At 27.8% G+C, this 11,244-nt stretch overlaps 1 protein-coding gene across 1 annotated transcript; it reads left to right on the top strand.

Annotated features, from left to right (window-relative positions):
• The first annotated feature begins 5,814 nt into the window (after positions 1–5,814).
• LOC145121509 (protein FAR1-RELATED SEQUENCE 5-like) lies at positions 5,815–10,044 on the top strand. Its single transcript, XM_079057246.1, has 5 exons — positions 5,815–5,965; positions 6,815–7,484; positions 8,052–8,313; positions 8,664–9,233; positions 9,469–10,044. The coding sequence occupies exons 1-5, from the start codon at positions 5,815–5,817 to the stop codon at positions 10,042–10,044; spliced, it is 2,229 nt and encodes a 742-aa protein (XP_078913372.1).
• The last annotated feature ends 1,200 nt before the right edge of the window (positions 10,045–11,244 follow it).

Here is an 11,244-nt window from a genome sequence, read left to right as displayed (position 1 = left end):
ATCCTTAGGACAGATCCTTATGAATAAAAATAGAAATAAACCTACTGACATATATTGCAAAGAAATCCTTGTAACAATACTATCAGCAACGATGACTAGGATGACCCTTAGGATAGATCCTCAGGGAAGAATAAAGAAGAAACGGGGATGTGTAATCGGGTTAATTGTTTGATAATTAAACATATTAAACTAGATTACTGTGGGCTGAAAACTTTATGTTCTCATCAGGTTTCCCAACTTGACTCACTTAGCTTCTTTGTATCACAGGTAACGGTACAAAGTTACATGCATGATGAGAGATTCGAGGAGATGTGGACTGTTAGTATAAGATACTGCAAGACCAATTTATGCTTATGTTTTGTATAAATTATGACATCCCACGCTATTATAAATCAATGAAAAACATTTATTCGAAAATACTTTTACGGGACCAAATTCCGCATTTATAAATAAACTCTGTTTTAAATAAGCATAAATAAAAAAATTTAAAATGACCGTAAAAAATGAGGATGTCACATCTACTATCATGCCACCACTTAAATTTCTCGTGCCACCCCTAACATAAAATCATGCGTCCACCCTAGGACTAACTCACCCCTATATATATATATATATATATATATATATATATATATATATATATATATATATATATATATATATATAATGTTAGTGCCCTAGTTTTCTCCAAGTAGAAGATGTCTTCGTCTTCGATTTCATCTATCTCTATAGCAGACAATGAGAATTTTTGTGATTATTTCCTCCTAACTCAAATTTGCACTTCCAAGACAAAAATAATTAAGGAGGACGCTAAAAGAATTTTCATTTCCAAGATAACAGAACACACTGGTAAAAAGTTTCATCTATCTCCACACCAGACAACGAGATTCTATGTGATTGCTTCCTCCCAACTCGAATTTGCACTACCAAGACAAAGAATTCTGTTGTTTGCTATGGAGATAGATGAAACCGAAGATGAAGACATCTTCTACTTGGAGAAAACTTTGGCACCAACATTATTTTACCAATTTGAGAATTAGGTTACTGATATAAGTGAAAAACGAGTCATATATGAGAACACCCCATTAATGATTGTCTCATATACGATGTCGTGAGTAAAATCTGAAAAAACGGGTCATAAAAGACTATATATATATATATATATATATATATATATATATATATATATATATATATATATATATATATATATATATGGAATAAAGACTAAATGTATACAAAATGTAAAATATATGATCTTATTAAGTCATTCTTTCGGTTTAAGCTAGTGTAGACGGTTATAAGTACTGAATGTAGACCAAACAACAAGTTAAATGGTCAAATATTCATAAAAAAAATATAAAAAAATAAATAAATCTCAATGATTAAATTTATACAAATCAAAAGGATATTACAATTTTTTAGTGGTTGTCCCTATATAAAATAATGAAATAAAACGTTCTTTAGAATATGTCTTATATGTACTTATTGTAAAATATATTATTTACATGTTTCCTATTTGTAAATCCAATATATTTCGTCTTTTATTCGATAGTATTTTACAACAACTAATTTTATTATTACTCGGAACGGATAGCGTGGACGCCTATGGCCTATGCATTAAAGTTTAAATATAAGATTGTTGATGAGGTGATGAGTGATGACATCTGGGCTGTGGCATGTGTTTGCCGACCATGGAGTAGAGTGAGGGCCCAAGTTTCATAATGAATCGCCATTGTCCATTACTCCATTGACAACCAATTCTTATATTCTCTTCGAATATAATAGGCTGTTTTTATTAATTATAATTAAAGGGTATATATAAAATAAATTTACTTTTATCAGCTTTTACTTTAGGAAATTAGTTTTAAAATTAACCTTTATAGACTTTTATTACGACTTTAGAATTAAATAAAATTTCACTTATCCAAGATCTAAATTGACTTTTCTCTAAAATAAATTATTAACAAGTTTTTATTTTAATTTCAACTTTAGTTTTAAAGATTGACCAATAAGTTTTTCTTTTTATAGTATGTATTATAATATAAGGATGGAAGTAGTTCATTCCTTCTATCTCTCAACCTACTCATGTAAATTCATCTATCCAAAACTAAATATCAAAACTATATATTGATACAAGTTATAATATATATATATATATATATATATATATATATATATATATATATATATATATATATATATATATATATATATATATATGCACCAATGAGAATTCAAGAAATAATTAAATCATTAATAAATAATAGAAGGGTATAAGAGTAATCTACACTATAACAAATTATGGTAAAAGTAAACAAAATCAATTAATATCCCATTAATTTAGGTTATCAGTTTCATAAACCTATAACACCACAATCGATTCCCCATCTTTCTCTAAAAATCATCGTTTGGAACCACCATCATCTCGTTCTCTCTTCACAGACCCGAAAACCCTTATTCTCTCCATATTTCGACGCCACCAGAGCAGTAGCACCACCCCACACCACCGTAGAACCACCAACTATATGGATCAGAGAACAATGGGTTTTAACAGTGTTGACCACCAATTGTAGACACCGGTTGAAGACCCCTTCATGTCGGCCATCCAATCACCGTTTGCTGACCACCACCATCGTCTTCATCGCCAACGACCACCACCATCATCTTCATCGCCAACGACCACCACCATCTTCCTGTCCTTCCGTTCTTCTATTCTAGAACATTTGTTTTGTTCATCCACTCCATCGATTCCACGCTCCTCTTGTATTTTAATTTGGTAAGCATTCTACATTATGAGTTTATATTATTTAATCAATGTCTATTTATCTGGTGCCCCCTCAGAAACCCTAAATCGATTTTTATATTTTTCTTTCTTCACCATTTCAGATAATGTTTTTGTCGGCTGTTCATTCGTAGTAAAGTTTAGCAACTTGTGAATTTCATTGCTTGATTTCCGGATCTGATGTTGGTGTTCTTTAATCTTTTATGTAAAAGTTAAGTTCTTAATCTCTCATTTTAGCAAACATTCACTAGGTAAGTTACTGGGGTTTCGTATGGGAATATTTATATTGGCTAACAGAGACTTGTATAACAATAATTCATTAAAATATGTGTCTTTAGGCTCTTTAACATTTGTTTATGTTGTGATAGGAGATTCTTTCAGCGTCATTCTTGGAAGGACATATTTGTATCATGTAATCCTTTCTCTTTCCCTATATAATTTTTGTTTCGAATTTGAGAAAACTTAAAGTTATTCATTTCTGCTTCACTTGTTAAAAAATTATTCATGCTTTCTCTATCTCTTAGTGATTAATGTTAATGCACTTATGTAAGGTTGATCGTTCATCTTAGTAAACATCTATTTCAACTTGATTGCCTTAATAATTTTGATATTTAATAACCAATAAGCAATCCATTTTTTAATAACCAACGAGTACTTTGGACTTCTCTTTCTCCAAGGACCAAATTGTCTTCAGAAAGTATAAGCCAAGATTTTTGATTCTAGAACCATATAACAATAGTGTATGTATCAATAAGTCGATTTAGTTCCACCTTGTCACCTGTTTATGTAATTTGTATGTCCTGTTCTATATTGTTATCGTTGGAAGTGTAAACTGTTAATTTTCAATTTGATAGGGGAGAAGTACCTGCTTGCAAAGAAAATGAAGAGGATAAAACTTATTAACCATCGATGGTTAGAAGAATGGTATGCATCTTGTTTAATAGACTCTCTTCCTAAGACCTTGTTTACCTTTTTATAATATTTTTGTTTTTTGATTATACTATAAGCTGCTATTAAATTTAAATTTCTGACCTTGATTCCCCCTCTTTATTTTCCAGTTTAAAGGCCTGGGAGATTGTCTTAGAAGCAGATTATACTAGAATGTGAGATTGAGTTTCTATGTCAATCATATATGTGTATGCACATCTGATATAAAATACATCTTTGTAGTTATTCATTCAAAAAACATCTTTGTGTTAGCATGATCTTTTCCTGCATTTATATTTAAAATGTTTTGTTCGTTGGGTATATTCTTGATAATACAAATTCTTTAAGAATATTCAAAACCATTCTGCAAGAATAGTTTATTCTGTAAGAATATTATTGTTATATTCTGATAGAATTGTAGTTAATTAGTTATATGTTTAATGTGCAGTTGTTACAAGTGTATCACTACAAAATATTTGGCAATGAATTTGTGATAGAAATGGCTTAAAGACCTGATGGGAAAGGCTTGAAGAATGAATTAAAGAATGATCACACTCACTGTTTAAGAATGTTGTTATTTTTTAAGAATTACACTTGTTATTATTTCAGAATGTTGTTATTATTCAATGAATCACAATCATACAATGTAATTATTTGGTATATTATTAGTTCAAGAATCGATTTTGTGTATTCTTTCAGAATGTATTTACTAGTTTATGATTGGCATTCTGTCATTCTGACAGAATAAAATCGAAAATATATTTAATAGTTTATGGTTGGCTTTCTGTCATTCTGACAGAATAAAATCGAAAAATATATTTACTAGTTTATGGTTGGCATTCTATCATTCTGACAGAATAAAATCGGATTTTTACATTTGAATTAATTTAAAATATTCAGATTTTTAAAAATAAATGAATTAATTATCCCTAAAAATCCAAAAATTTCCTTTTTTAATATAGGTTAATTGACTAAAATGCCCTTATGCTGAAATTTGTGTGATTATATGGTACATGTTATCATATTCTAATATCATAGACCATCAGATTATGACTTTTGATTCTATTTCATCCGGTGGTCCAGATCTGTGCATTCTGGCACACGATAGTTAGTAAAAACAAAATAACCTAATATATATATATATATATATATATATATATATATATATATATATATATATATATATATATATATATATATATATATATATATATATGTTCCAATGAGAACATTTTTCCCGTGAGAAAATTTTAGAACATTTTTTAATTAGACTAATACAAAAGGCCCTACCCTAGTATGACGTCTCTCAGTCGTTTCTGAACTTGCACCACCCAATTAGACCACCGGACCATTATCAGAGTGAGCGTCCGTCGTCGGGATCGTCGTAATCGTCGTAATCGTCGGACACTCTCCTGAATCAGCCAACTGTTTCCTCTCCCTCCATCTCCACTCGTATTATCGTCAGAAAATATCTCTTTCCGGCTTTCATCTTCTTGAAACGCCTCCGTGTACCACCTCCTTGAATCAGTCATGAAACCACCTTTTCGGCAACCACCTCGCTCTCCTTTACTCTCTCATATTGTTTCATCGCCTACCAGATTTGTTTTCACCTGATCTGAAATAGAAGGATACAAAATCAACTATTCGGAAAACGAAGTTATCGGATACCGCCCCTATCTTATCCTCTCTGATTTCGTTTCACTGGTAATTTAATTTGTGATTTGTGTGTTTGAGTGAAAACGGGATCATCATGTACTGATATTTCACATTGATTTGGAGTTTTTTGTGTTGCACACCAACTGTTTGATGAAAGTCCTCTTAGAATTTTTTAATAAGTAGGGGCTGATTTGACGATGACAAAAATCTTGTATTTGTTATAAAGTATAATACAATTCTTTCAATCATATATGATTAATATATGTTATAATCATAAATGTTTTAGTCATATATTTTTAAAATCACATATGATTGATATATGTTATAATCATAAATTTTTTTGAATATTTACATTATATGTTATAGTTTTTTTAAATCATATAGTATTAATATATTTTGTAATAATAATTATTTATGTTGTTAATGACTGGTTCTATTGTTTCATAATGTCTTTTACAAGCGATAATGTTAATTTCTTCATAAATGAAAATGAAATTAGTAATGAAGATGTTGAACATTCAAGTCGTCAAATCACAAACTATATGGATGAAGATTTTGAACATCCAAGTCATCAAATCCAAAACTTTACTGTTTCAGGTAAAAAAAATTTAAATACTTATTTATTTTATTATTATTATATATCAATTTTTTTTAATTATTAATGTTTTTTAGAATTGAATATATATCAATGTATGTAATGTACAATCACATGTGATTGATAATGAATTCCTTATACAATCACATGTGAGTAATAATGAATTCCTTATATAATCACATATGATTATAAGTAATTCATTATTGTTGATTTAATCTTTTTTGTTAATCTTATGTGATTATTAATTAATAGTTCATTATTAATGTTTTTTAGAATTGAATATATATCAATGTATGTAATGTACAATCACATGTGATTGATAATGAATTCCTTATACAATCACATGTGAGTAATAATGAATTCCTTATATAATCACATGTGATTATAAGTAATTCATTATTGTTGATTTAATCTTTTTTGTTAATCTTATGTGAGTATTAATTAGTAGTTTATTATTAATGTTTTTTAGAATTGAATATATATCAATGTATGTAATGTACAATCACATGTGATTGATAGTTAATTCCTTATACAATCACATTTGATTAATAATGAATTCCTTAGATAATCAGATGTGATTATAAATAATTCATTATTGTTGATTTAATCTGTTTTGTTAATCTTTTGTAATTATTAATTAGTTTTTTTATAATTATGTTTAATATAGTGTTAATCATATCTGATTATCTATTTTTTTTATATATGCTCAATTATTTATTTTAATCATATATGATTATATAACAAATTCATTATTAATCACATATGGTTTTATATTGTTTTGATTTATGTATATTCAATTGTTTATTTATAATAATATATTATTAAAATGTTTTCTATATTTGATCATACAGGTGACTGTTCTAATTCTTTTAATGATGGAAATTCAAATAGTTCAAGTTGTGTATCAGAGTTTTATATGTCAGAGGCTCTACATGGTATCAAACCAAATGTTTCTGAAGAGTTTAAACCTACTAAGGAAATGAGGTTCAAAGATGTGGATGAGGGAATTAATTTTTATAAAAGATATGTAGAGAAAGCTGGTTTTGATGTTCGTTTGAACACATTAAGGAAAGTTGGTGATATAATAAAGCATAGGTTTTTGGTTTGTAACAGGATGGGTAAACCAAAATTGAATCCAACAGAACGTAATACAATCTACAGGGTTACAGATTATAAAGCTAAAATTATTGTGAAACGTGTCAAAGGAACAAGTGAGTATAAGTTTGATAAGTTTCAAGAAAATCACAACCACGAGCTTGAAGATACATTTTATTTGAAAAGTACAAGGACTCTTTCATACTCTGATAAGGAGTTCATTGTTCGGGCGTCTACTGCAAAAGTGGGTGCTACAAAAGCTTACAAACTGAAATCAACTTTGAAAGGTGGTTTTCAATATGTAAGGGGCAAGGCTGTAGATTACAAAAATTTTAAGAGGAATATGGGCTCAATTATTGGATTCAGAGATGCTCAACTTATTGTGAACAAGATGAATGATCGGAAAAACAACTATCCGAATTATTCGTTTTTTTTATAGATGTGATGAGAATAATGTATTAAATGCAATGTTTTGGGCCGATGAAACAGATAAAGCATACTACAGTGAATTTGGAGATGTTATGTCACTTGATGCAACATTTCGTACAAATAAGTACGTTTTTTTTATGTATTTATGTTTATAATCAGATGTGATTTATATTTTTTCAATAATTATACTGATGTGATTATTTTTGTAATGATATATGATTGACTAATGCTAAACATGTATGGTATTTTGATTATGATTATAATCATATCTGATTGATCATATACAATCATATGAGATTGATGATTGATTAAATCTTTACAACTAGTCTGATGTAGTTATTTTCAAATCACATATGATTTATCAATGTTTAATAAGTACTCTGAAGTATACTGATGTGATGATGATTGTAATCATATGTGATTGAATAATTTCTCATCAAATATTTGTAATGTGATTTTGATTATAATCATATGTGATTTATCATTTATTATCAAGTATTATTATGTTATTTATTTTTATGTTATAAATATGTTTAATCTTATTTTGATTATTACATGAAAAAGGTATTCATTGGTGTTTGTTCCATTCACTGTTATTGATCATCATAAATCATCTGTTACTGTTGGAGCCGGGTTGTTAAGCACAGAGGATGTGGATTCATATAAATGGCTTCTTGAGCAATTTATGAAGGCTCATTCAAATAAACAACCATTACTTGTTTTAACTGATCAAGATGCAGCATTAAAGCAAGCAGTTGAGTCTGTTTTTTCTCAATCCAAGCACAGATTGTGCATGTGGCATATCATGAAGAAACTGCCAAAAAAGGTACATTTTTTTAAATCACATGTGATTTTACATAGCATATATTTTTAATAAATCACATATGATTTTTCAATTTGAACAGATTTGAATCATATGTGATTTGTTTTCTAATGTTTACATATTTAAATCATATGTGATTTTGTTTCAATATTGTAATCAGATGTGATTGTCTAAATCATATGTTTATTCTATCATAAATGATTATGAGTATAAAAACACATGATTATTCGAAATCATATGTGATTACATTTATAATCACATATGATTAAAGGATTTAAAGTTATGTGATGTGATTTTTACCTTTATATTTTAATATTAATTTATAGTGTTTGAATCACGTGTGATTATTACAGCTATCTGTGGAATTTCTTAAAAGCACGAGTTTCAAGAAAAGGTTCAATAAACTTGTTTGGGACATTTATATCGAGCGTCATATTTTCGAGAGGAGTTGGGAACTTTTGATGAAAGAATTTAATCTTGAAGATGAGAAATGGTTTAAAGATATTTTTGAAAATAAGGAAGCATGGGTACCTGCATATTTCAATGATTTTCCAAGGTGTGGGTTGATGAAGACAACATCAAGGTCTGAGAGTATCAATTCATTTTTCAATACATATTCAGAAACTGAAAATTTCTTTCTAAATTTCATGATGAATTATGACGCTGCCATTAAAAAACAACGTTATACACAACGTGAACTTGATCGTAAGACCAAGGGAGCAAAGTATTCTTGGAGGTCACCACGTATGATAGAACAACATGCAGCAAAGGTGTATACTAGCAAAGTTTTTTTTGAAGTTCAAAAGGAGATTTTTAAAGGATGTTGGTTTTATGAGGTTAAAGATTTAGGGGAGGGAGATGGATGGGAAATTTTTAAAGTTATTCACAAGAACCAAAAACACAAAGTAAAAGCAACATATAAGGTATTTTATTTTTTTATTTATATCATTTATATATGTTTATATATGATAATCAACTGATCAATGACATGTGATTATAAAGATAATGTGCATATGTCGTTGGTGTGTATATTGTTTTCATGTGTGTAATCATATGTGATTGATATATTTTATGTATATAAAACATTTTAATCACATGTGATTAAACAAGACTGTGATTTTTATTTGTATAATCATATGTGATTTTTTATTGTTACAGGTGGAACTAAAATATGATGAAAAAGAAGTGAGTTGCAACTGTGGACATTTTAATCGGTTTGGTCTTCTCTGTAGACATATGGACAAAAATTTTAATGAAATACCGGAACAATATATTCTTAGGCGATGGACAAAGGATGTAATATCTTTGAATTATCAGTTGTCGAGATATCGTTTTGATGAAGAGGATGAAGAAGTTACCAAACTGGTTAATGAAGTATTTTTGAATGTTGAAACTGCTTTAGATATTGTGAGACATGATAAGCAGAAGTTAGCATGTTTGGCTAAAAAAACAGAAATTTTGTTGAATGAGGTGAAGAGTAATTGTTCAAGTGAAAAGCCTATTACAAATTCGGATATCCTTGAAAAACTTTATAATGTTACTATTCCAGAAGAAGTCGAGATTTTTGTTCCAGAAGTTCAACATAATAAAGGATCACGAAAGAAAAGGCTTATTGGTGAAGTTGAAAAAGCAGTTATGAATGCTCAAACGAAGACCAGAAAATACTCATTATGTGGTAAAAGAGAACCACACAACAGGCATACTTGTCCAAGTAGATTTAATGCTCATAATTGATGAATAGACATTTTATTAGTTTTCAATTTTTTAAGTAAACAATGTTCATAACAGATGATAATCATTTATGATTCAATTTATTTTTCCTCATTCAATTTTTTGGTTGTTTGTTTATAATTATATGTGATTCTAAAATTTTTACTAGTATAATCACATGTGATTTGTTTCAATAATTTGTCTATATAATAAGTATAAACTTTTAATAAAAGATCTTAATCACATGTGATTGTATGATATCATATGTTTTTATATACATAATCAGATGTGATTTTATAATATCAAATTTGCACATGATAATCTAAGTACATTACACATGATAATATAAGTATTATTTTTATAATGTGTACATGTTTAATCATATGTGATTTTTGTTTTTGTGGATATATATATATATATATATATATATATATATATATATATATATATATATATATATATTGCACATACGATATTATTTTTCTAATCACATGATAATCATATGTGGTTGAAGTATAAAATATACAATGATCATATTTGATTATTTTTCTAATCACATGTGATTATTTTTCTAATTACACGTGATTACGTATATAATCACGTGTGATTGTCGATATCACATCTTATTGTACGAAGAACAAGGCATTTTATAACTGTTAGAAATATCAAAGTCATATGTGATTTTATAATATCATATATTTTTATATACATATATAATCACATGTGATTTTATAATATCATATTTTCACATGATAATCTAACTATATTACATATGATAATATAAGTATTATTTTTATAATGTGTACATATTTAATCATATGTGATTTTTCTTTTTGTGTATGTATATATTGCACATAATAATCATATGTGGTTGAAGTATAAACCATACAATGATCATAGTTGATTATTTTTCTAATCACACGTGATTACGTATATAATCACATGTGATTGTCGATATTTCATCTTATTGTACAAAGAACAATGCATTTTATAACTGTTCGAAATATCAAATTCATATGTGATTTAAAATGAAACATTCTGTAAACTTTAATTTACAGTTAAAATACTTATCTATATTAATTTTCACAAATCCATGATATCATATATTGTCTTAATAAACTAGCAAGAATTCATGTAATTGAAAACTAAACATTGTCTAAATAAGCAAACAATCAAATCATCCATTTACAGACAGTCTTTCAAACATCAGTATTTGAATCTTGA

Source organism: Lactuca virosa, chromosome 6, assembly GCF_052849685.1.
Source record: "Lactuca virosa cultivar CGN04683 chromosome 6, Lactuca_virosa_CGN04683_v6, whole genome shotgun sequence".
Classification (NCBI taxonomy): Eukaryota; Viridiplantae; Streptophyta; class Magnoliopsida; order Asterales; family Asteraceae; genus Lactuca; species Lactuca virosa.
This window is presented reverse-complemented; position numbering and strand designations above follow the sequence as displayed.

Excerpts from the sequence above, each read along its gene's own strand:
- LOC145121509 (XM_079057246.1), top strand. The coding sequence starts at position 5,815 with ATGTCTTTTACAAGCGATAATGTTAATTTCTTCATAAATGAAAATGAA. Across the intron at positions 5,966-6,814 it reads CCAAAACTTTACTGTTTCAG|GTGACTGTTCTAATTCTTTT; the intron begins GTAAAAAAAATT and ends TTGATCATACAG. Across the intron at positions 8,314-8,663 it reads TGAAGAAACTGCCAAAAAAG|CTATCTGTGGAATTTCTTAA; the intron begins GTACATTTTTTT and ends TGATTATTACAG.